The sequence below is a fragment of the Lagenorhynchus albirostris genome, chromosome 7, assembly GCF_949774975.1.
Source record: "Lagenorhynchus albirostris chromosome 7, mLagAlb1.1, whole genome shotgun sequence".
In the NCBI taxonomy this organism is placed as follows: Eukaryota; Metazoa; Chordata; class Mammalia; order Artiodactyla; family Delphinidae; genus Lagenorhynchus; species Lagenorhynchus albirostris.
Genome location: NC_083101.1, coordinates 64,841,694 through 64,869,402, shown reverse-complemented (window position 1 = coordinate 64,869,402; position 27,709 = coordinate 64,841,694). Strand labels below are relative to the sequence as shown.

Sequence of the window (27,709 nt, the reverse complement as noted above, 5' to 3'; positions counted from 1 at the left end):
TTATCAAAATCACATCATCCACACATTTAAATACAGGTCTCTGCAGCATATTTTATAAGTTCCGGGCTTCTGACTGGTAGCGCTGGAAATTTCTGAGTATTTTTAAAAAAGGGGGGGGTTGGGACTTCCCTGGTGGTGCAGTGGTTAAGAATCCACCTGCCAATAAAGGGGACACGGGTTCGATCCCTGGTCCACGAAGATCCCACATGCCATGGAGCAACTAAGCCCGCGTGCCACAACTACTGAGCCTGCACTCTAGGGCCCACATGCTGCAACTACTGAGCCCATGTGCTGCAACTACTGAAGCCCACGTGCCTAGAGCCCGTGCTCCACAACAAGAGAAGCCACAATGAGACGCCTGCACACCAGAACAAAGAGTAGCCCCCACTAGCTGCAACTAAAGAAAGCCCGCGCACAGCAATGAAGACCCAACGCAGCCAAAAAATAATAGATAATAAAAGGGTTATTTTCATTTACTTACGTGTACTTGTTTGTTCTAGGTAACCCTGAAGACAATTATCAACAACAGCTCAAATGTCCTCTGCTCTGTGGTGATCTCCCCAATCTCCCAGGCAATTAATTTATTTCTCTTTTATGATCCCATAGCATTTTGTTCAAAATTATTTGTTACAATTATTTGTTATTATATTACAATATATTTTCTCTCTTTACATGTCTCTCCATGTTGAGATATCTTTTAGGACAGAAATCATATCTTAATCAATTTTATATCTTCAGGACCCACAGTAGGAACTCAGAAAGTACTTAGGGAATGAATAAATGAACGAGTGACTGAATGAATGAGAGAACTAACTATACAAATTACAAGCAGACTCTAAAAATAACAGGAGCTAAAAACAGAGCTATCATATGATCCTACAATCCCACTCCTGGGCATATACTGGGAGAAAAACATGGTCCGAAAGGATTCATGCACCCCAGTGTTCACTGCAGTGCTGTTTACAATAGCCAAGACATGGGAGCAACATAAATAAATGTCCATCGATGAAAGAATGGATAAAGAAGATGTGGTACATATATACAATGGAATATTACTCAGCCATTAAAAAGAATGAAACTTGGAAAGAACTTTGCAGCAACATGGATGGACCTAGAGACTGTCATACTGAGTGAAGTAAGTCAGACAGAGAAAGAGAAATATCGTGTGTGATATCGCTTATGTGTGGAATTTTTTTTAAAAAGATAGAAATGAACTTATTTACGGAAGAGAGACAGACTCACAGACTTTGTTGTATACCTGAAACTAACACAACATTGTTAATCAACTATACTCCAATATAAAATAAAAAGTTAAAGAAGCAAATAATAAATGGGGTTACTAATAAAGCATAAGTTATTCATGTTAGACAAATTTGAAGTCATGGCCTTAGAGAGTTCAAGTCTACTAATAAAGAGTATAATTAGCTTTATATCATAAGAAAATCTGAAAATATATTTACCATTACCTCTGCTTAATTTATTTCCAGTGGTTGGCGCATGTATGACAAATAAAGCCTTTATAAAATCTCAAAAACAAATAAAATAACATAAAATAAAATAAAAAAATACTAAGAGGTCTAGAGAGTGACTGTCTTTCCAAATTCCACAGAGGGAGAGACTGGGAAGAAAAGGATTGCCCAAGGACCAAAGGTTTGGTAAAGATATGATTTTGTTGGTATTCTGAACACTTACATATACAACAAATTCAGTATTTCCACTGTTTACTGCCAGCTTTCACTCTTAAAGAAATAAGGTGCTTTCTATTCTCTGCAGGTTTTGGGCCGCCTTCATCTCACAAAATTGTTCGTAACACAAAGCAACTCTAAAATTTATTTTAGATGGGTATTTTTCATTCTGTAAAGAATGCATCTCTTTGACATCTATATAAAGACTATATTTCAATTTGTCATTTTGTGTAGAAAAAATGTTGTCTTACCACAGAATAAATAAGAGAAGAAATGATGGAAATTTATTTGAAATTTTAAATTAGTTGGTTAGTGAATGAACAGTTTTCATTTCTCCTACCTCTCCTTCAAAATAATTTACATATAATCTCCTGAAAGAATGCAAAGTGAACAGGAGTAAAAATCTGGAGACTTGTAGTCTTTTCCCACACTAATCACTCAGTCTATGGTGTGAGTAAATCACAGATTGCCATCTGCTCATCTATAATGGGGATTAGATGTAATCAGTGATTTTCAAATTGGACTACTCGAAGCCTGGGGGATTCTGTGATTTTGCGGGGAAGAGGTTAAAAGAACATGATTAAGAATTTGCACTTCTTAAAAAGAGTTCCAAAAAAATCACTATATTATATGATTTATAAGCATCCTCTAATACCAAAATCTGATTATTTTATTTCTTTATGTTGTTAAAGGCTGCTAACAGTCTCATATTTTAAACTGGAAAACTAAATGCCAAATGTATAGGTGTCCTTTAAAAATCAAATAATTTATGCAGAAGTCACCCAATTCTAATAGTATCTTTTGGAAACAGTTGCCCATATTGTCATGTAACTACAAATGAAACATGGCCTTCCAGAGAGCAAAGACTAGGAATTATTTTTTCCTTGAGTAAGCGAGTCAATTATCACACTAAGGTAATTTTTAATTTCATAAGCATTAAAATGACATATTTATTATTATTTTTAAAATACCTGTACTATAAATTGTAACTCTCTTCTTTCTGCTTCCCATTGTTCTGCTTGTAATCTAAATTCCTCCAATGCTGTCTCCCTGATATGAGACTCCATCTCATTCTTCTCCTGCTGATGTTTTTCCAACGTTTCCTTTACGTGAATAAAATCTTATTTTAGTATTAGATCAATAAAAGCTATCTTTCTTCCTTCATCCACAATTTAAATATACATAGGGCTCTCCTTACCTATACAGACTGTTAAAACTCATTATAATTTATGTTAAAATCATTAATTAATAGAATAATTATATTTTGGTCATCAGAATGTATATGTGAATAAGAAGCTATGGTTACCCATTTAATTTAAGCAACATTTCATATATAGATAGATAGATAGATAGATATAAATAGATATAGATATTTAACCCAATTTTTCCAAAAAATTTAACTGCTGGGGATTGAACAAAATGCATCATATGATAGACACAAAACAAAGTAGATTGTTTGGCAAATATGTAATCTATATGTAAAGGAGATAATATGGAAAGCTCTAATTAGCTATAGAAACACTATTTGGATTATCCCTGATAATTTATATATAAATCTGACAAAGAACACTGTATTTACCAAAGGGGAGAAGGAGGAGTTTTGTGCAACAAATCAGTATAAGGAAACTCTAGAATGTTAAAAATTTGAAAAGTCAAAAAAAATTTTTTAGGTTTAGACTATTAACTAATTTCTAGTTCTACAGATAAACAATATTTGCAAGAGGTTTTTCTTCTGGGCTTTTCCGAGTTGTACTACATTTACAAGATCTAATCTGGTTCAGAATCTCAGAAGTATAAAATGCAGGTTTCCCAAGAAGCCCAATCTTCTAAACTATAGGGTTTTAAACTAAGTCTGCATTAACACAAGGAGAAAGATTCTGTGGTTTATATGAGACAGAGGGAAAACCTCCTGTGTCCTTATAAACTGTGGCGTGGTTCTGCATAATAAAGACTGCCCTCCCAACTTTCACTAATGGAAAGGCAACAGGAGGAGCCTTGAGGTTTTTTCCCCTTAGGGCAAGAGTGACTCCTCTTCACCCCCAAAGGTCTCTGTGCAGATTAGTTCAAAGCCAATTGTATAAAATCAAAGCAAAGTTCTCCTACCAAATAGGTGATGAAGATCACATCAAGATCTATAAAAGAGATCTTGAGATGCAGGCTGATTGACTATAAGGATTGCTGCCACCATTACCCTTCCCTCCCCATAAATCTAGACATTTCATGTGGAGAAGTTTATACAAAGCAGTTCAGGGACTTGTAGTTCCAGGTGCCACCTAAACTCCCCCCATTCAAATACTAATGGAGCCCTTGTATATGCCAGGCACTGTTCCAGGGTCTAGGAATATTACAATAAAGAGAAGAGAAAACTGTGACTGTTGACATGCAGGAAATCAAAAGGAGATATGCTGACAAGGTCAGGGAACCTTTGTGCTGAAACTTTTACATTTAACAAATGCTTTTGTAAAATTATTTTTAGTGAAGATTTATTTCCAATATTCTGAAAAGCCATTTACACCAGTGGTAAATGTAGAGCATTTTTATCATGTAATTTTATTTATTTATTTATTTTTGGCTGAGTTGGGTCTTTGTTGCGGCACACGGGCTCTCTCTAGTTGCAGCGAGCGGGGGCTACTCTTAGTTGTGGTGCGTGGGCTTCTCACTGTGGTGGCTTCTCTTATTGCGGAGCATGGGCTCTAGGCGCAGCACGGGCTTCAGTAGTTGTGGCTCACAGGCTCTAGAGCACAGTCTCAGTAGTTGTGGCACACGGGCTTAGTTGCTCCGCAGCATGGGGGATCTTCCTGGACCAGGGCTTGAACCTGTGTCCCCTGCATTGGCAGGCAGATTCTTGACCACTGCACCACCAGGGAAGCCCTATTATGTATTTTTAAATTTAAATTGGTACTTCCAAAAAGTGGCAAATACAGACAATTCAAAATCTATCTTTTAAGTGGGTGGCAACTTCAACATTAAACCATACTTTTACTTTAGAGACTAAAAAGGAATAAAAAATGGGAGAATAAATAGCTCACAATAATTTCAATAAAAGGTCATCAAATATTTATATACCATGCCTATATAGAATGTACCCTACACAGATAATGAAGTTTACATCAGATACATAAAAATTTTTCTATATTTATTGCATATTCAGGTCAAAATCTGGGGCCCACATTTTTAAAATTACAAATTTTCATGTTGCTGGACCAAAAGGGTTGTGGGTTCTTATCTTCTTACAGTATTCCCATATAAGTGAGTTGGGTTTTTTTTTGATCAGAGATCTCAAACTGTTTTTCACAAAAGAAACAATATATATATTAATATATTGCTAAAGCATATAAAAAACAGACCTGCAAAAATGCCCCTAGAAAGGAAAGAAGAGAGGGAGAAAGGAAGGGAGTTGGTGGGGGGGGGAAGAAATTAGATTTTCTTGCTTTCTGGTATTTTCCTTTCCAAAAATAACTTCAAACAATGTATAATACATATAATGAATATTAAATATAAAAAAATTCCTTCATAAAATATTTTACCTGTACAGTTTTCTCTAGTCTGCTTTTTTCTTTCATAAGTAAATCATATTTTTGATCACAGTTTTGAATTATATTGTCTCTTTCCTCCAAATCACATTCAAATCTTCTGCATTCTTCTTTCCATTTCTGCTGGGAAGTCTGGAATGCTTTCTCCATCCCACTTGCCTTTCCCTGAAGTTCTGCATTCTGAGCTATTAAAAATATAAAAGAATAATAGGTACATTTACAACCATAAATTAAAACCGTAGGAGTTCAGAAACCTAGGCATTGGAGCTGATTTCAATTACAGCATGATATTAAGACAAAACATTTAACCACTTCATACCAGTGAACTCTTGAAAAGTTCCTGTCCCAAAACCAATCTATTCTACAATTTCTCAATCTCTTCTTCCCCTCCAGACAGAGGTGATTTTGCTCTGAAATTGTTATGACATATTCCTAGAGGCACGTCCAAGTTTAGATGCACCAGCTGCAACTCAAATGATTTTTCTCCTATTCAAGAAAATAAAAAATTTTTAAGTGTGACATATAATAGGGCTACTTTTTAAAAAGACTTGATAGATTACAAATTTTGATTTTTGACTTGGCAACAAGTTAGTTGTGGCATATCTTACACTTGATACTGTCACAAAATTGAGGTTGGGAACCCTAGAACTATAGCTCTTTACTCCCCCAAAGTTAGGCTCGATTCACCTCTCATCCTAGTATTACCTCAACAATAACCATCACTTCCCAACTCACTATGGCTGCTGTTTGCCTCAGCACCTAGAAAGAAGTGATGAAAGGCTTCCAGGTCTGGCTCCATCACCCATCACCTGATTAAACCTCCCTGACTCTCTAACCCTCAGTGGGAATAAAGTTGTTGTAAAGATAAAAATGAGGAAATATGTACAAACGTACTTGTTAAACAAACCAAAAAAAAAAAAAGCCAGTTAGTAGTATTATTTTTAAATTATATTTGTGTTTTGAATGGATCGTATGTTCAAAATACAAGTTATTATCAAAGGTACAAAAAGTCTCCCTCCCATCCAGTTACTCTCTCTACCAGACATTATTGTATGGTTTAGTATCCTGTATTGCAGGTAAAAAGTTTGAGGCCATTTTGATTCCTGTTCCTTTGCATCTGGCTTATTTTTCTTTCCTTCCCTTTTCTTTTCTCTTTGAAAGCTTTAGGATCTTTTTTTGGTCTCTATTTTTCTGGAATTTCATAATGCTATGCCTTCACATGGGTCTATTTTTTTCCACTGTGGTGAATATTCTGTGGACCCTTTCAATCTGGCAACTCATATCCTTCAGCTCTGAGATTTTTTTAAAGTAATTTCATTGATCATTTATCCCTCTCTGTTTTCTCTCTTATCTCTTTCTTTCAATATTACCTATTATTCAGATTGGCCCTCAAAGTTTCTTGCCTTTTCTCTCCTATTTTTCCACCTTTGCCTTTTTTAATCTAATTTTGGGATATTTCTTCCATCTTCATCTTCCAATGCTTCTACTGATATTATTCATTTCTGATTTCACATTTTTTTTACATCTTTATTGGAGTATAATTGCTTTACAATGGTGTGTTAGTTTCTGCTTTATAACAAAGTGAATCAGTTATACACATACATATGTTCCCATATCTCTTCCCTCTTGCGTCTCTGTCCCTCCCACTCTCCCTATCCCACCCTTCTAGGTGGTCACAAAGCACCAAGCTGATCTCCTTGTGCTATGTGGCTGCTTCCCACTAGCTAGCTATTTTACGTTTGGTAGTGTATATATGTCCATGCCACTCTCCCACTTTGTCACAGCTTACCCTTCCCCCTCCCCATATCCTCAAGTCCATTCTCTAGTAGGTCTGTGTCTTTATTCCTATCTTATCCCTAGGTTCTTCATGACATTTTTATTTCTTAAATTCCATATATATGTGTTAGCATACGGTATTTGTCTTTCTCTTTCTGACTTACTTCACACTGTATGACAGACTCTGATTCTTCCAAATTATTTTTTTCTCTCCATTTTAGAGTCTTTCCACAAGTATCTGCTAATTCTTGGCTGCCTGCTCCCAATTAAGTGTAACTATAAGGGTGACATACCTTTTATACATCCACATAACCACTACCTAGATTCTGAGCTTCAGGATGAAACTTGATAACTGTGGTCTGATAAAAGTAGGCCATTTATTAGGAAATCCCCAACATCAGCATCATTAGGTTTTTCCTCTTGGCTTGGTCAGATGACCCATGGAAGAGTTTTCCAAGCTCCCACGTGAAGTGTAGAAATCTCAGTGCTAGCTTTTGGGAAACTCAATAGAAAAAAGGAAGCTGGAAGGAATAGTTCCTCAATATTTAACATTGAGTATGTTATCTTCCTGTTTTTGCCAGTCTGGAGACCCTGTATTTTATCATCTCCAGATATTAAGCCTCCCGAATTACACTAGGAAGTGGGAGCAATCCCAGAATATCATACTCTTGGGAAGGGGATCTAAGAACCTAAGTGCCTCTAGAGCAAACAGATTTCACCTAACCCTCTTTATTTTACTTCTGCTATTCCAATTCCTAATTCCAAAGGTAGCTGGTGCTTCCAGTTCATAAGCCTTTGATTATCTAGCAAGTTGTGTGCCAGCTTTCCCAACCCCTGGCTTAGGATTCTGACGTCTCAGGTCTGCTAAGTCAGTTATCCCTCATCCATTCATTTTCCAGCTTCGAAAATTTTCTCTGTTATCTTGTCTCCTCTCTCAATCATTATGAGATTATCTCTTTTAATATCCCATAACTCCATCAGGTTGTTTTTTATGCTACCCTCAATATTTTATCATATATATAAAGTTTAAAGTATTGTAAAATGAACACCTGTAAACCCCAGACTAGACTCTATGATTGTTAACATTTTGCCGTATGTATTTTCTTTACCACACATTCATCCATCTATCCATGCATCCACTCATTTTTTTCATCCATCAGACCATACTTTTTTATGCATTTCAAAACAAGTTGCAAATAAAAGTACATTTCACTGCTGAATAATTAAGCATTCATATCAATAATATAGAATTCAATTTTTTTTTGCAGGTAAAATTTACATATAGTGAAATGGACAAATCTTAAGTGCTCCATTCAAAGAGACTTGACAAATGCATACACTCATGTAACCAAAACCCCTATCAAAATACAGAAAATTTCCTTCAATCAGAAAAGTTTCCCCCTACTTTTCCTAGTTAGTCCTCACTACCAACCCATCCTAGAGGTAACCGCTGTTTGATTTTTTTTTCACCAACGACTAGTTTTTTCTGTCCTAGAATTTCATATAATGGAATCATACAGGAAGTCCTCTTCTGTGTAAAGTTTCACTCAGCATAATGTTTTTGAGATTCACTCATGTTATTGAATGTATCAGTAGTTTGGTTCATTTTTATTGCTTAGTAATATTTCATTGAGTGAATATACAAAAATTGTTTCTTCATTCTGTCAATGGACATTTGGGGTTTCTCTCCAATTTGGGGCTGCCATGAATAGAGCTGCTATGAAATTCTTATACAAGTCTTTTGTGGACAAATGCTTCTCAGAGAAACTACCAAAGAGTGAAACTTCTGGGTCACTGGATAAATATATGTTTATTTTAAAAGAAATTGCCAAGTTTTTTTCCAAAGTATTTGTACCATTTCACCTTCTCACTAACAAAGTATAAGAGTTCCAGTTCCTCTACATCCTAACTAACATTTGGTATTGACAGTCCTTTCAATGAGAGCCATCAGATGGGTATGCAGTGACAGTCACTGTGGTTTTAGTTTGCATTTCTCTGATGACAAATGAAGGTAAGCATTTTTCATGTGATTAACGGCCATTCTTCTATGTTCCTCTGTAAAGTGTCTTGAAATCATTTGACTTTGGGCAAGTAACTTCCCATCTTCCCTGGACTTCAACTTCCTCATAATTAAATAAAAGTCATTAACTTGTACATCTAGTGCCTTTCAAGTCTTATAATCCTAAGTTCCAGATAGTAGTTTAGTAATTAAATGCCAAAGGTAATCAAAAGTATTTTTGACCAATGGCCAGGCCAAGACTAGGGATCGTAACCTTTATAATATTATAACGGGACATTCGCTTGGCCCCATGCAGTTAACAAAGCACTTTTATTTTCTCATTTCATCCTTAAAACAACCTAGGTTCAAGTATCAGTAAGTGGCAGAATCAGGACCTAAATCTAAATCTTCAGAATTCACGTTCAGTGTTCTCTTCATTAAAACCTGCTGAGTATAAGAATGTTCAGGGCAACACTATTCTTAATAAACAAAAACCAGACACTACCCACTACCAATAGAAATGGATGAATATAAGTGTGGTATGTTCACACTATATAATACTAAACATCAATATGAAGTTCATATGACAATAGGAATGAACTCATAAGCACAAAGTTGAAGAAAAGAAGCCAGATACAAAAGAGTACATACTATATGATTCCTTTCATATAAAATACGAAAAAGAGGCAAAATTAATTATTGCTATTAAAACTCAGGATAGCAGTTATCTATGTGGAGGACTTCTGGTAATTTTCCATTTCATGACCCAGGTGCTGGTTATAAGTCATCCACTTATCTAGGCACACTTCTTTATATATATTATACTCTGTGGTTCCTAAACCTAGCTAATCAACAAATCACCTGCAGTGCTTCTTGAACATACAGATTTTCTCAAGCTAGAGATTCTGTTTCAGATTACATGTGATAGGAGGCCTATGAATTTTTTTTAAATCTCTATATGATTCTGCTGATTATTCATGAAACAAGTGCTCTAAAAAGTGATTAAGAGAATTTTCAAACCATTTTTCTATACTTGTACAAAAAAAATAATGTAAGGTAAAGTAAATGAATGTTCACATAATTGCCAGAAGACATACACACACAGCAAAGTCTGTCCATCTGATCCTATATGGAATGCATACACAACAGGGAGCAATGATATACAATGACGTTACAAACATGGAAAGAAATAGAAATAGTTTTACCACAGAGTTTTTCTTGGATCCTATGTGCCTCCGCTAATCTTTCTTCAGCAGCCCGCCTTCCGAGTCCAGCTTCCTTTCTAGCAACAGCCAGGTCATATTCCAGACTTTGTCGCAATGCCTCTCCTTTTTCAACCTCGGATCGTAGCTTGGCAATCTGGCTCTCGTAGCTTGCCAGCTAAAAACAGACTTCTGATATCATGAACCAATATAAAAATATGTCTCCAAGATTATGAGATCATGCACCCAAACAATTTTCTTAGAGAAATTTGTTTCTATAATATTTATAAGACAAGAATTTACACATTTATACTTTCTAAAAGACTGGAAAAGAAGCACTAGCCTTACTCAGCAAACAACATTAATTTTCTTATTTTAGAGAATCCACTAGAGAAAAAATTTTTTTAATTCTTATATGCACTTCTTATTAAAAGTAAAGAGAAATCACAGGTTTTAATCAGAAAAAGTCATACCTAAGAAGTGAAAAAAATGCATGACTTATAGTAAGAACTTAAAAATTCATTCTTGGGCTTCCCTCGTGGTGCAGTGGTTGAGAGTCTGCCTGCCGAGGCAGGGGACATGGGTTCGTGCTCCGGTCTGGAAAGATCCCACATGCCGCGGAGCGGCTGGGCCCGTGGGCCATAGCCACTGAGCCTGCGCGTCCGGACCCTGTGTTCCGCAAACGGGAGAGGCCACAACAGTGAGAGGCCCACATACCGGAAAAAAAAAATTCATTCTCTCCTCTACTCCTAAACCCTAATTGAAATCAAGAAGCAAATGGTCGACTTCCCTGGCAGTCCAGTGGTTAAGACTCCGCACTCCCAATGCAGGGGGCACAGGTTCGAACCCTGGTCAGGGAGCTAATGTCCCACATGCCACACAGTGCGGCCAAAAAAATAAACTAAAAAAAATAAAATAAAATGCCTTAAAAAAAAGCAGCAAATAGTATCAAAATTTGGTAAATATTGTCTATATTATTTCTCTGGATTATGACATTACTCATAGAGCATAAAGTAATAAAAGTGCCTGTTTTACAGGGATTTTAATGAACGAATATCTAATTTATCTACTATTTAGATAACCAGATAGTTAATAACTAGATTTAATTTATCTAATATCCTTCCATGAAGTAGTGTGACAGGAGACAGGTCAGAGAGTTAGAACCAGATGATTTATAAAGTCCCTTCCCACTCTGAAATTCTATGATCTAATCAATGATTCATTAAATGATATTAAATACTTGCTACATGTCAAGTACAGTGAAAGATATAAAAACAAACATTATAGAGCCCCTGATCTCAAGTAATGAAATGCTATAGAAAGTCATAAGGGATTAGTTTTACGAAAGAGGTAAAAAAGTTATGATAGTTCAAAGAAAAGCAAAATTACTTCTTGCTGGAGGGAGAGAAAGAAATGATGGATGAGAGAGAATGCTAGGAAGGTATCATATGGGAAAGCATCAAGCTACTATATCAGGCTAGAAATAGATGGTCCAATTACCATATAAGAAAAGACAAAAAGGATTTCTAAAGGGCAACATCAGAAATTACCGTAAGTAGCAGTTAATATGTAGAGTACAGCAGGAGTTACACTCTTCTTAACATATATAAAAAAAAAACTTCCATTTTTATAAATGTTAGAAAAGTAAATGTCTTCAGCACACTTATACTCACAAAATAAGAATTTACAAATATCTTTTAATAAGTTAATGGAAAAAAACATAAAACCTTTATTACATCTTCAAGATAACTCCGTTTATTTCAGAATCACGCCATCCCTCCCTGCCCAGGAATAAAGTTGGTAACATTTGGGCATTCCCAGTTGTGCCAGTCATTTACCTGTTTGCCCTCAGACACACCCTCCCCCATCCTTCTCCAGCTCTACTCCATATTCTAGGAACTACATGTGCCAGACTTCCCTGCCCACTGGCTTCTTGGGAGTTTGGATCAATGAGAGGCACTTGTGGTATATGTGAGGACAGGAAAGGAGAAGCCAGGGTATTTGTCCCTCTCTAGATCTACCCTGAGCAGCATCTGTCTTCCCTGTGGCTGCAAACCCTTCTGGATAGCTAGCTTTTTTCAACCTTAGGAATGAAAGCAACTTCCTAATGTTGCTACCCTCTGGGTTGCCTTAACATCCCCTATTTGTCTTTTTACCTCTTCTGGTACTTGTGTAATCAATTCCACTTGGACACCAAATGATACTACTCTTGGTATCAGAAATAGCCTCAAGATGGGTTTCTGATATTTTGTGGTAAACCTATATGAGCCTAAATACAATGAAGACCTTTTTGCAGGTAGAAATGAGATACTTTTGCAGTGATCCATGGCCTCCAGTGGAATCACAATTATTTACATTATCATGTGCAATTGTTTAAAATAAAGTGCCAGTTGAGTTCAAGCCTTTGGGAAATGAAGTAGCAACTGCACTTGACCAACATGGCAGTTTTGTTTACTACAAGACCCATGGCATGGGAAGGCTAAATCTAACTATGCTAGAGAATTCACAAAAATGAAAAGGTAATCCCAGGGTTCTAGAATCTCAGCTCAAGACAGTCAGAAAGCCAGAGTTTCTACATTGACTTTAAAGAATCTCTTATTTCTCATAGCCCCATGGCAGACAAGGCTAAAGACCAGATGGGAAATCTAATTATGGGGAATGCAGAATTAAAATACAAGTTGAATAAAGAGCCTCAACAAGTTTCTAATGTGAAGATGGTATATATCAGCTGGGCATTAGGTAGAAAGGAAGGCGATGGATGAGGACTTTTGGAATTAGACAATCCTGAAAACTGTAAACTTCCAATCTCCTCTGAACACCCTTTCTCCCAACAACAGCAGTCTCTTCTCCCTGTCTGAGCTACTTGACCTTCCCTTGCTTAAAGACTTAGTGAGGACCACAACTGAAATAGCTGTCTTGCAACAAGATGTGCAAGACCCACTTTCACCTCTTTGTTGCCATCGATAGACCCAGACCTCAGTAAGCCACAGGTGGAGAAATGCAGTCTTCTCTGGGAGAAGATAGCATCTATAGCAAAAGGACTGCAAAATCTTGCTAATCTTGTAATAGAAGGAACCCACAGAACATATATAGGCTTGATTTGGATTTATTAAGCTAGCTGTAACAGTTTGCTTGGAATGGGTGACTGTAAATTGAATTCAACATCAGCCTGCATCACTTAGTAAAGTCAAAATGCCAGTACTTTCCTGATATAATATGCAGACTTAAGAAGATGGGAGTGGTGGCTTCCCTTGTGGTCCGGTGGCTAAGACTCTACGCTCTACGCAAGGGGCCTGGGTTCAATCCCTGGTCAGGGAACTAGATCCCACATGCTGCAACTAAAAGAGCTCACATGCCGCAACTAAAGATCCCGCATGGGGGTTTCCCTGGTGGCGCAGTGGTTAAGAATCCGCCTGCCAATGCAGGGGACACGGGTTCGAGCCCTGGCCCGGGAAGATCCCATATGCCGCAGAGCAACTAAGCCCGTGAGCCACAACTACTGAGCCTGAGCTCTAGAGCCCACAAGCCACAACTACTGAGCCCACGTGCCACAGCTACTGAAGCCTGCGTGCCTAGAGCCCAGCTCCGCAGCAAGAGAAGCCACGACAATGAGAAGCCCACGCACCGCAACGAAGAGTAGCCCCCGCTCACTGCAACTAGCGAAAGCCCGCACACACTAGCAATGAAGACCCAACACAGCCAAAAATAAAAATTAATTAATTAGTTAATTTTAAAAAAAGATTTCGCATGCCACAATGAAGATCCCCCATGCGGCAATGAAGATCCTCTGTGCCGCAATTAAGACCCGGCGCAGCCAAATAAATAAATAAATATTTAAAAAATAAAATAAAATAAAAGAAGATGGGAGTGCTTTTTTTACGAGCAAACCAAAACCTCCCCTTTCCCCAACTGCATCCTCTTTGAGAGCCCAAAGGACATTATTTTCCTAATTAAAGTGCTCTAACATACACTGGCCAACAAAAGCACCCTTAGAAAGCTCTAGCAGCTAACCTCTATATACCAGAGATAATAGTAGATGGTAAAGATAATGGTGGGATATGTCATAATTGAGATGGACTCGCCAACCTCAATCAAAATGGTGAAATTCCAGAGTAGCAAAGGCCAAGTGGTAGCAATTAACCAGTAGAGACAAGGTGAGCACAGTTTCTATAATGGATGGCTGGAGCACAACAGTAATCATAGCATTTGACCTCCAGGTATTTGTGGTGGTATCTAATTGATCCTTGTGTACCTGGGAATTAAAGAGACGGGCAGTCTTCTAAAGCAGTGCTATGCAGTAGATATATAAGGCAAGAAATTTTAAATTTTGTGTAATTTTAAATTTTCTAGTAGCAATATTTTGAAAAGTAAAAATAAATATGTGAAATTAATTTTAACATTTAACCCAATATATCCAAGATTCTTTATTTCAACATAAAATCAACATGAAAAATTATTAGTGAGCTATTTTACTTTTTTTAGATATTTTACACCTTTTTGTACCAAGTTTATGAAATCCAGTGTGTATTTGTATCACATCTTAATTCAGACTAGTCACATTTCAAGTGCTCAAAAAATACATGTGGCTAATGGCCACCATATTGGAGAAGCGATTCTAAAGCATTATTTGGTCTAAACAACAGCAACAAAAACAAACAAACCAAAAAAACCAAACTGACAAAAAAACAGAAAAACTCCAAGTCTGGTGAGCAGAATCCTTACTTAAGTCTCTAAAACATGAAGTCATACCCTCCCATCAGTTCCCAGACTCCCTGACTCCTTGAGGCACCACCACAAGTACACACTGTAAACTTTCCCGAGCCTTTCCCAATGCGCAAGGTACAAGCTCTGAACTGGAGACTAGCATTTACTATATCCCGCATACACAGATCCAGGAAATAAAGGATGGAAGTGGAAGTGGCCTCTCTCTATTAACACAGCCTCTAATAACCTTACCATCTACCAACCCACTCACCGGGTTCCCCCCCACCCACCCAAACATGCAACTTTGGGCTTTGATATTTTAGAAGAGATCTTAATTTACAAAGGGTGAATACTTCCACCAGGTGACACAAAAATGACCCACATTGATACATACTGCAACATGGATTAACTTTGGAAACATGCCAAATGAAACAAAACAAACACAAAGGACAAATACTCTATGGTGCCACTTATATAAGGTATCTATCTAGAATATGCAAATGCATAGAAATATAAAGTAGATTAGAGGTTAGCAGGGGGTGGGGATAGGGGAAGGATGATGGGGGAGTTATTGCTTAACAGGTACAGTTTCTGTATGGGATGATAAAAATTTTTGAAAATAGATACTGGCATGTGAATATAAATATAACTGAATTGTTCACTTAAAATGGTTAAAATTGTAAATGTTATATATTTTTTACCACAGTAAAAAACATTTTTTTAAATCCATTATATCAGAAGCTGAGACTACCTCTAGGCTAGTTTTGGGCTCCTTGTGCCAGTGAACAAAAGGCAAAGAAAGATGATGTTACCAGAGTCTTGATTACCAAGACTGGCTGGGGTGACCGATCCTGATTACCAAGGGGATAGTGAGGCAGAGGAGACCATGGAAATCTGGGGATTCAACGGTATGATTCTCAGTATATCCATATCTACAGAGATCCAATAGAGGTGGCACCATTAAGGAATCAAACTTTTCAAGAATGAAATGCAGTCACTCCACCAAGGAAAATGCTGGCAGAGGGTAAGGGGAACAGGAATCAGTTGTGACAGAAGTGAAGTGAAAAATATCAGCTTATAGGGCTTCCCTGGTGGCGCAGTGGTTGGGAGTCCGCCTGCCGACACAGGGGACGCAGGTTCGTGCCCCGGTCCAGGAAGATCCCACATGCCGTGGAGCGGCTGGGCCCGTGAGCCATGGCCGCTGAGCCTGCGCGTCCGGAGCCTGTGCTCCGCAGCGGCAGAGGCCACAGCAGTGAGAGGCCCAAAAATATCAGCTTATAACCCTAGGACCAGTTCTAAGAATAAGAACTGCAGCAGCTCTGCATATCTGTTATATGTATATATTAGTGATTTTTTTCTTTGCTCCTCATCTCTGGTATTATATGAAGAATGTTGGTACTATTGGTCTCAATTTAATTCATGAGACACAAAATTGTAAGATTCTGATGGTGAGGATACATATCATCTGTGAGATAGAAACAATGGACTAATAAGGCTTTGTGTCTCCCATTGTGGAGTGGGTGAGAGCATCTTTGTATAGAGGATATTTGAGTTGCCTTGCAAGATTACACAGGAACAAGATATTATTGCATGGGAGTTACACATAAGCAGAAGAGTGATAATGAATGCTGAAGAGCAAAAAGTGTGGAGTGTCAATTATTTGTCCATTTGATCCATTTCTCAACCCCCTTCTTTTGCTCTACTCTATTATATCATAGGAACTGTAATTCCCATGCTCCATTGTTAAATGACTCTGCTTCCGGCAGTGTCTCTGGCAGTAGCTGCATCTCTTTTCAGGTTCCAGCTGCCTATCCTTCATTCCAACATCCCAACCTGACTGAACAGCCCCTACCATGGTTCTCCCTCCCACCAGACAGCTCCAACTTCTGGACTCTTGGTAACATCATCTCCTCCCATTGGTCCTCTGGCCTAGAGGTGATGGTGGCTTCCTGATGTAACTAATCTCTAGGTGGCCTCATCATTCCCTGTTTGAATTCCTAGGTCTTTCATCACCTGTACAACCAATTCCGTCTATTAATGTCCCTCTTTTAGCCTTACTGGCCCTTATTTGATTTCCAGAGCTATCCACAGAGCTGTGAAAAACATATCCTCTAGCTGTGAAAAACAACCATGAGGTTGTTTTCTCATTTAAGCTTCAACATATGCACTACAACATGCAACAGCAACAAAATGGTATCTCCCTCCTTTTCAAAACAAGTCTTCATTCTTTTAGGTCTTATGCTCAACCAGTTGTCTTAGAACCTCCTCTCTGTGTCATCCTCCATGTCTTCCCTGATGCCCTCTTACAGCATGTCTCAGCCTCTAAAAGGTCTTTCATCATTTTTACGCCATGACCCTCTTTGGCAATCTGGCACAGCCTTTTCAAAATAATGTAATTACATGCATAAAATAAAATACACAAGATAACAAAAAGAATCAAAGTATAAAAATAAATATATAACAACCAATTTGTGATGCTGTAATCTACGTTACTTCTTTAATAACACATTAAATAACAAGTTGTACTCACAAGTCTAATAACCATTTCAAAGTGATGACAAGTATAAACAATATTTCAATATATTTGCAGTAACTGAAGTATGGTATGTGTCTGCAATTTCTATTGGTGATAAATTCAAAAGTACTGCTAATCCTACTATAGCTTGCTTTTAAAAGGACGACAGGCTGGGCCAAGCCCTTCATAACTGAAGGAAATGCTTAACATGAGTTAGGGGTTAATAAAAATAAAAATATAATTTCTCCCTATCCAACTACATGGATTCCTTGATTTCTCAGTTTGTAAGGACCCCTGCTTAAGACCCCTACTCCTAAGAAATCTGGCAGGATCAGTCAAACACCTTTAGGTCTTGAACCCTAGAAAGCCTACTGCTTCGTCCTAGGTATCCAGTAACTTTTGGCTAGAGAAAGTTACATTGCTTTTCCTTATTCTCTCCCATCCTCATTGCTCTAAAAGATTTTCTTGCTCTATCGTCACTATCGGGGCCAATGAGATATCTGAATAGCTTCATGACCTCTTGTCCTACTTTGCACATCTGTTTTATTGTGCTCAAATAATTTTAATAACCACTGCAAAAGTGAAAACCTTGTGGCATTTCCCCATCTCAATCACCCACATTAGTACAACTTAGTTTCATTCGGAAGCTGTGAATCTGTAAGAAACTCCTCTCCCCCATACCCTCTGCCCACTAATAAATCTCAACAGTAACCTATTATTTCCATACCTAGGAAAGAAAACGGGGGCTCAGAAAAATGACGTAAGTTGCCCAAGAACCCACAATAATGAAATTCCTAGAGAAGTCATTTTAAAGATTTTTATTATTTTTTATTGTGGTATAATTGACATATTATATTAGTTTCAGGTGTACAACATAATGATTTAATATTTATATATATTGCAAAATGATCACCACATAATTCTAGTTAACATCCATCACCATACATAGTTATAATTTTTTTCTTGTGATGAGAACTTTTAAGATCTACTCTCTTAGCAACTTTCAAAAATGCAATACAGTACATTATTAACTATAGTTGCCACGCTGTATATTACATACTGTAATATTACATACTGTACTATTACATACTGTACTATTATAACTGGAAGTGTGTACCTTTTGACCCCCTTCACCCATTTCATCTACCTCCACCCACCCCCTGCCTCTGACAACCACCAATATATTCTCTGTATCTATGAGCTTGGGGTTTTCTTTAATTTTTAAATACCACCTATAAATGATATCATACAGTATTTGTCTTTTTTTTAACATCTTTATTGGAGTATAATTGCTTTACAATGTTGTGTTAGTTTCTGCTGTATAACAAAGTAAATCAGCTATACATATAAATTTATCCCCATTTCTCCTCCCTCTTGCGTCTCCTTCCCACCCTCCCTAACCCACCCCCCTATGTGGTCACAAATCACGGAGCTGATCTCCCTGTGCCATGCGGCTGCTTCCAACTAGCTATTTTACATTTGGTACTGTATATATGTCCATGCCACTCTCTCACTTCGTCCCAGCTTACCCTTCCCCCTCTCCATGTCCTCAAGTCCATTCTCTACATCTGCGTCTTTATTCCTGTCCTGTCCCTAGGTTCTTCAGAACCACTTTATTTTTTTAAGATTCCATATATATGCGTCAGCATACAGTATTTGTTTTTCTCTTTCTGACTTACTTCACTCTGTAGGACAGTTTCTAGGTCCATCCACCTCACTGCAAATAGCTCAATGCTGTTTCTTTTTATGGCAGAGTAATATTCCATTGTATATATGTACCATATCTTCTTTATCCATTCATCTGTTGATGGACACTTAGGTTGCTTCCACATCCTGGCTATTGTAAACAGTGCTGCAATGAACATTGTGGTACATGTCTCTGTTTGAATTATGGTTTTCTCAGGGTATATGCCCAGTACTGGGATTGCTGGGTCGTATGGTAGTCCTGTTTTTAGTTTTTTAAGGAACCTCCATACTGTTCTCCATAGTGGCTGTATCAGTCTACATTCCCACCAACAGTACAAGAGGGTTCCCCTTTCTCCACACCCTCTCCAGCATATACTGTTTGTAGATTTTTTGATGATGGCCATTCTGACCGGTGTGAGATGATATCTCATTGTACTTTTGATTTGCATTTCTCTAATGATTAGTGATGTTGATCATCCTTTCATGTGTTTGTTGGCAATCTGTATATCTTCTCTGGAGAAACATCTATTTGGGATTTCTGCCCATTTTTGGATTCGGTTGTTTGTTTTATTAATACTGAGCTGCATGAGCTGCTTGTATATTTTGGAGATTAATCCTTTGTCAGTTGCTTCATTTGCAAATATTTTCTCCCATTCTGAGGGTTGTTCTTTTTGTCTTGTTTAGTTTTCTTTGTTGTACAAAAGCTTTTAAGTTTCATTACATCCCATGTGTTTCCTTTTTGTTTTTATTACCATTTCTCTAGGAGGTTGGCCAAAAAGGATCTTCCTGTGATTTATGTCACAGAGTGTTCTAGCTATGTTTTCCTCTAAGAGTTTTATAGTGTCTGGCCTTACATTTAGGTCTCTAATCCATTTTGAGTTTATTTTTCTGTATGGTCTTAGGGAGTGTTCTAATTTCATTCTTTTACATGTAGCTGTCCAGTGTTCCCAGCACCACTTATTGAAGAGGCTGTCTTTTCTCCATTGTATATTCTTCTCTCATTTATCAAAGATAAGGTAACCATATGTGCATGGGTTTATCTCTGGGCATTATATCCTGTTTCATTGATCTATATTTCTGTTTTTGTACCGGTACCATATACTGTCTTCATTACTGCAGCTTTGTAATATAGTCTGAAGTCTGGGATTCTGATTCCTCCAGCTCTATTTTTCTTTCTCAAGATTGCTTTGGCTATTCGGGGTCTTTTGTGTTTCCATACAAATTGTGAAATCTTTTGTTCTAGTTCTGTGAAAAATGCCATTGGTAGTTTGATAGGGATTGCACTGAACCTATAGATTGCTTTGGGTAGTATAGTCATTTCCACAATGTTGATTCTTCCAATCCAAGAACATGGTATATCTCTCCATCTGTTTATATCATCTTTAATTTCTTTCATCAGTGTCTTATAGTTTTCTGCAGACAGGTCTTTTGTTTCTGCAGACAGGTCTTTTCTGCAGACAGGTAGGTTTATTCCTAGGTAATTTATTCTTTTTGTTGCAATGGTAAATGGGAGTGTTTCCTTAATTTCTCTTTCAGATTTGTCATCATTAGTGCATAGGAATGAAAGAGATTTGTGTGCATTAATTTTGTATCCTGCTACATTACTAAATTTATTGATTAGCTCTAGTAGTTTTCTGGTAGCATTTTTAGGATTCTATATGTATAGTATCATGTCATCTGCAAACAGTGACAGCTTTACTTCTTCTTTTCTGATTTGGATTCCTTTTATTTCTTTTTCTTCTCTGACTCCTGTGGCTAAACTTCCAAAACTATGTTGAGTAAGAGTGGTGCGAGTGGGCAACCTTGACTTGTTCCTGATCTTAGTGGAAATGGTTTCAGTTTTTCACTACTGAGAACGATGGTAGCTATGGGCTTGTCATACATGGCCTGTATTATGTTGAGGTAAGTTCCCTCTATGCTTACTTTCTGGAGGGTTTTTATCATAAATGGGTGTTGAATTTTGTCAAAAGCTTTTTTTGTGTCTATTGAAATGATCATATGGATTTTATCCTTCAGTTTGTTAATATGGTGCATCACGCTGATTGCTTTGCGTATATTGAAGAATCCTTACATTCCTAGGATAAACCCCACTTGATCGTGGTGTATGATCCCTTTAATGTGCTGCCGAATTCTGTTTGTTGAGGATTTTTGCATCTATGTTCATCAGGGATACTGGCCTGTAGTTTTCTTTTTCTGTGACATCTTTGTCTGGTTTTGGTATCAGGGTGATGCTGGGTTCGCAGAATGAGTTTGGGAGTGTTCCTCCCTCTGCTACATTTTGTAAGAGTTTGAGAAGGATATGTGTTAGCTCTTCTCTCAATGTTTGATAGAATTCACCTGTGAAGCCATCTGGTCCTGGACTCTTGTTTGTTGGATAACTTTTTTTTTTTTTGCGGTACGTGGGCCTCTCACTGTTGTGGCCTCTCCCTTTGCGGAGCACAGGCTCCGGACGCACAGGCCCAGTGGCCAGGGCTCACGGGCCCAGCCGCTCCACGGCATGTGGGATCCTCCCAGACCGGGGCACGAACCCGTGTCCCCTGCATCTGCAGGCAGACTCTCAACCACGGCACCACCAGGGAAGCCCTGTTGGATGATTTTTAATCACAGCTTCAATTTCAGTGTTTGTGACTGGTCTGTTTATATTTTCTATTTCTTCCTGGTTCAGCTTTGGAATGTTGTGCTTTTCCAAGAATTTGTCCATTTCTTCCAGGTTGTCCATTTTATTGGCATATAGTTGCTTATAGTAATCTCTCATGATCCTTTGTATTTCTACAGTGTCAGTTGTTATTTCTCCTTTTCCATTTCTAATTCTATTGATTTGAGCCTTCTCCCTTTTTTTCTTTAGGAGTCTGGCCAATGGTTTAATCAATTATTCTTATCTTCTCAAAGAACCAGGTTTTAGTTTTATTGATCTTTGCTATCGTTTCCTTCATTTCTTTTTCATTTATTTCAGACCTGATCTTTATGATTTCTTTCCTTCTACTAACTTTGGGGGTTTTTTTGTTGTTCTTTCTCTAATTGCTTTAGGTGTAAGGTTAGGTTGTTTATTTGAGGTTTTTCTTGTTTCTTGAGATAGGACTGTATTGCTATAAACTTCCCTCTTAGAACTGCTTTTGCTGCATCCCATAGGTTTTGGGTCATGGTGTTTTCATTGTCATTTGTTTCTAGGTATTTTTTGATTTCCTCTTTGATTTCTTCAGTGATCTCTTGGTTATTTAGTAGGGTATTGTTTAGCCTCCATGTGTTTGTATGTTTTACAGTTTCCTGTAATTGATATGTAGTCTCATAGCATTGTGGTCAGAAAAGATACTTGATATGATTTCAATTTTCTTAAATTCACCAGGGCTTGATTTGTGACCCAAGATATGATCTATCCTGGAGAATGTTCCATGAGCACTTGAGAAGAAAGTGTATTCTGTTGTTTTTGGATGGAATGTCCTATAAATATCAACTAAGTCCATCTTGTGTAATGTGTCATTTAAAGTTTGTGTTTCCTTATTTATTTTCATTTTGGATGATCTGTCCATTGGTGAAAGTGGGGTGTTAAAGTCCCCTACTATGACTGTGTTACTCTCGATTTCCCATTTTATGGCTGTTAGCATTTGCCTTATGTATTGAGGCACTCCTATGTTGGGTGCATAAATATTTATAATTGTTATATCTTCTTTTTGGATTGATTCCTTGATCATTATGTAGTGTCCTTCTTTGTCTCTTGTAATAGTCTTTATTTTAAATTCTATTTTGTCTGATAAGAGAACTGCTACTCCAGCTTTCTTTTGATTTCCATTTGCATGGAATATCTTTTTCCATCCCCTCACTTTCAGTCTGTATGTGTCCCTAGGTCTGAAGTGGGTCTCTTGTAGACAGTATGTATATGGGTCTTGTTTTTGTACCCATTCAGCCAGTCTATATCTTTTGGTTGGTGCATTTAATCCTTTTACATTTAAGGTAATTGTCAATATGTATGTTCCTATTACCATTTTCTTAATTGTTTTGGGTTTGTTTTTCTAGGTCTTTTCCTTCTCTTGTGTTTCCTGCCTAGAGAAGTTCCTTTAGCATTTGTTGTACAGCTGGTTTGGTGGTGCTGAACTCTCTTAGCTTTTGCTTGTCGGTAAAGGTTTTAATTTCTCTGTCAAATCTGAATGAGATCCTTGCTGGGAAGAGTAATCTTGGTTGTAGGTTTTCCCCTTTCATCACATTAAATATGTGCTGCCACCTCCTTCTGACTTGCAGAATTTCTGCTAAAAGATCAACTGCTAACCTTATGGGGATTCCCTTGTATGTTATTTGCTGCTTTTCTCTTGCTGCTTTTAATATTTTTCCTTCATATTTTATTTTTGATAGTTTGATTAATATATGTCTTGGTGTGTTTCTCCTTGGATTTATCCTGTATGGGACTCTCTCTGCTTCCTGGACTTGATTGACTATTTCCTTTCCCATGTTAGGGAAGTTTTCAACTATAATCTCTTTAAATATTTTCGCATTCCCTTTCTTTTTCTCTTCTTCTTCTGGGACCCCTATAATTCAAATGTTGGTGCATTTAGTGTTGTCCCAGAGGTCTCTGAGACTGTCCTCAATTCTTTTCATTATTTTTTCTTTATTGTGCTCTGCAGTAGTTATTTCCACTATTTTATCTTCCAGGTCACTTATCCATTCTTCTGCCTCAGTTATTCTGCTGATTCCTTCTAGAGAATTTTTAATTTCATTTATTGTGTTGTTCATCATTGTTTGTTTGCTCTTTAGTTCTAATTCCTTGTTAAACGTTTCTTGTATTTTCTCCAATCTATTTCCAAGATTTTGGATCATCTTTACTAGCATTACTCTGAATTCTTTTTCAGGTAGGCTGCCTATTTCCTCTTCATTTGTCTGATCTGGCGGGTTTTTACTTTGCTCCTTCATCTGCTGGGTATTTCTCTGTCTTCTCATTTTGCTTATCTTACTGTGCTTGGGGTCTCCTTTTGCAGGCTGTAAGTTCATAGTTCCCATTGTTTTTGGTGTCTGCCCCCAGTGGGTAAGGTTGGTTCAGTAGGTTGTGTAGGCTTCCTGCTGGAGGGGACTGGTGCCTGTGTTTCAGTGGGTGGGGATGGATCTTTTCTTTCTGGTGGGCAGGACCACGTCCGGTGGTGTGTTTTGGGGTGTCTGTGAACTGATTATGATTTTAGGCAGTCTCTCTGCTAACGGGTGGGGTTGTGTTCCTGTCTTGCTAGTTGTTTGGCACAGGATGCCCAGCACTGTAGCTTGCTGGTTGTTGAGTGGAGCTGGGTCTTAGCATTGAGATGGAGATCTCTGTGAGAGCTCTCACCATTTGATTTTACATGGGGCTGGGAGGTTTCTGGTGGTCCAATGTCCTGAATTCGGCTCTCCCACCTCAGAGGTTCAGGCCTGACACCCGGCTGGAGCACCAAGACCCTGTCAGCCACTCAGCTCAGAAGAAAAGGGAGGAAAAAGAAAGACAGAAAGAAAGAAAATAATAAAATAAAAGATAAATTATTAAAAATAAAAAAGTAATTAAAAAAAGAAAGAAAGAACAACCAAACTAAAAAACAAATCCACCAATGATAACAAGCGCTAAAAACTATCCCAAAAAATGGAAAGACTGAACCCTAGGACAAATGGTAAAAGCAAAGCCATACAGACAAAATCACACAGAGAAGCATACACATACACACTCACAAAAACAGAAAAAGAAAATTATATATATTTTTTAAAAAAATGGAATTCCGAGAGCAACGAAATCAATAAACAAATTTACCAGTGATACTAAGCTCTAAATACTAAACTAAAATAAACATAAAACCAGAAACAAATTAGATGCAGAAAGCAAACCCCAAGTCTACAGTTGCTCCCAAAGTCCACTGCCCCAATTTTGGGATGATTCATTGTCTATTCAGGTATTCCACAGATGCAGGGTAAATCAGGTTGACTGTGGAGATTTAATCCGCTGCTCCTGAGGCTGCTGGGAGAGATTTCCCTTTCTCTTCTTTGTTCGCACAGCTCCTGGGGTTCAGCTTTGGATTTGGCCCCGACTCTGCGTGTAGGTCGCCTGAGGGCATCTGTTCCCCACCCAGACAGGATGGGGTTAAAGAAGCAGCTGATTCGGGGGCTCTGGCTCACTCAGGCCGGAGGGAAGGAGGGGTACAGAATGCAGGGTGAGCCTGCAGCAGCAGAGACCAGCATGACGTTTTCACAGCCTGAGGCACGATGTGTGTTCTCCCAGGGAAGCTGTCCATGGATCACGGGACCCTGGCAGTGGCAGGCTGCAGAGGCTCCTGGGAGGGGAGGTGTGGAGAGTGACCTGTGCTTGCACACAGGCTTCTTGGTGGCTGCAGCAGCAGCCTTAGCATTTCATGTCCGTCTCCAGTATCCGCACTGATAGCCACAGCTGGTGCCCATCTCTGGAGCTCGTTTAGGCAGTGCTCTGGATCCCCTCTCCTCATGCACCCCAAAACAATGGTCTCTTGCCTCTTAGGCAGGTCTAGACATTTTCCCAGATTCGCTCCCCAATAGCTGTGGTGCACTAGCCCCCTTCAGGCTGTGTTCACGCAGCCAACCCCAGTCCTCTCCCTGGGATATGACCTCTGAAGCCGGAGCCTCGTCTCCCAGCCCACACCCATCCCGGCGGGTGAGCAGACAAGCCTCTCAGGCTGGTGAGTGCTGGTCGGAACCGATCCTCTGTGCGGGAATCTCTCTGCTTAACCCTCTGCACCCCTGTTGCTGTGCTCTTCTCCATGGCTCCAAAGCTTCCCCCCAACCCACCCCCCGTCTCCGCCAGTGAAGGGGCTTCCAAGTGTGTGGCAACTTTTCCTCCTTCACAGCTCCCTCCCAGAGGGGCAGGTCCTGTCTCTATTCTTCTGTCTCTGGTTTTCCTTTTTTCTTTTGCCCTGCCCAGGTACCTGGGGAGTTTCCTGCCTTTTGGGAGGTCTGAGGTCTTCTGCCAGCGTTCAGTAGGTGTTCTGTAGGAGTTGTTCCACATGTAGATGTATTTCTGATGTATTTGTGGGAAGGAAGGTGATCTCCACATCTTACTCCTCCGCCATCTTGAAGGTCCCTCCAGTATTTGTTTTTCTCTGTCTGATTTATTTCACTTACCATAATGGCCCCAAGGTCCATCTATATTGTCACAAATGGCAAGATGTCACTCTTTTTTTGTGTGAATAATATTCCATTGTACACACACACACACACACACACACACACACACGGACTTCCCTGGTGGTGCAGTGGTTAAGAATCTGCTTGCCAATGAGGGGGACACAGGTTCAAGCCCTGGTCCGGGAAGATCCCACCTGTTGCAGAGCAACTAAGCCCATGTGCCACAACTACTGAGCCTGCACTCTAGAGCCCACGAGCCACAACTACTGAGCCTGCGTGCCACAACTACTGAAGCCCGCATGCCTAGAGCCCATGCTCTGCAACAAGAGAAGCCAATGCAATGAGAAGCCCACGTACCACAACGAAGAGTAGCCCCCGCTCGCTGCAACTAGAGAAAGCCCACACTCAGCAACAAAGACCTAATGCAGCCAAAAATAAAGAAATAAATTTTTTTAAAAAATAATATATATATATTCATTTATATATGTATATGTGTATATATATATACATATACATATTTGAAACATTTTCTTTATCCATTCATCTATTGATAGGACACTTAGATTTTAAAGAAATTTTGTGCCAATCAGCCAGTGTGTTAGCATTAGGAGTACCTGATAAGGCAAATATCTGGCCTTAGTTTTTAGATAGTTTCATTCCTCTCTGCCTTGCTTTATAATGGACATATTTAGAAATTACATGGCTAAAAATATTACTATATAATATGAGTAAAATCAGCTAAACAAATAATTGAAACAGTAAAACTGAACAGTAATACAAACCTGGAGTTGAACCAACTATAACTACCTATTTTGAGAAAATTCTCTTTCTTCCGTGAGATAATTTCCAATCTCTTTAATGTGAACACATAATTCAAAATATTTTGATCAAATAAAAGATAATAAATGTATGTTCTGGTAAGAGAAATGCGATAACTATAAATATATGTGAAAGAATATATTTAATGGATGAATGATTATCATGATACTAATATTCTCAAGTAAAATGTACATTTGGTTTATAAAATAAGTTTTGGAGATTATGAACAATTAGCATCCATTTAACAAATACTACTTTATATTCAGTATGTAATAGTACAACATAAATAAAAGCAATTACTACTTCAATTATCACTTTAAAATTACCATTGCCTTTAAAAATACAAATAAAACAGTCATAGATTGATCGCTTGTTATTTTAATCATAAACCACTGTTCCTTAGAGAACCTGAAAAAAATCATTTTTCCGAACGTTTATTCAACACACAGCTACTGAGGGCCTACTACGTGCCAATAAGCAACTTGACAGGTACAGGGACAAAGCATGGTCACTACTTTCAGCTCTCATGAAGCTTAAGGACTAAAGAAGCATAGGTAAGCGTGAAATAAATGTTTTAGCTCTAAAATATCTGTAACAGCAACATGTTATGGGAGAGGAAAGAAAGGAGTAATCATTTTCACCTAGCAAGGCTTTAAAAGGTTTCCTGACAGAACAGCGTCGGGATTTTAGCAAAAAGG

The 27,709-nt window shown here is 38.3% G+C and overlaps 1 protein-coding gene across 1 annotated transcript in view; it reads right to left on the bottom strand.

The window, feature by feature from the left end:
* The window catches only part of CCDC171 (coiled-coil domain containing 171), a 358,774-nt gene that overhangs the window by 313,224 nt on the left and 17,841 nt on the right, over window positions 1-27,709 (bottom strand). Inside the window, exons 6-8 of the mRNA XM_060155104.1 lie at window positions 10,199-10,373; window positions 5,213-5,403; window positions 2,657-2,788 (exon numbers count right to left, since the gene is read on the bottom strand). Coding sequence (XP_060011087.1) covers window positions 2,657-2,788; window positions 5,213-5,403; window positions 10,199-10,373 — 498 coding nt within the window. The remainder of the gene's footprint in view (window positions 1-2,656; window positions 2,789-5,212; window positions 5,404-10,198; window positions 10,374-27,709) is intronic.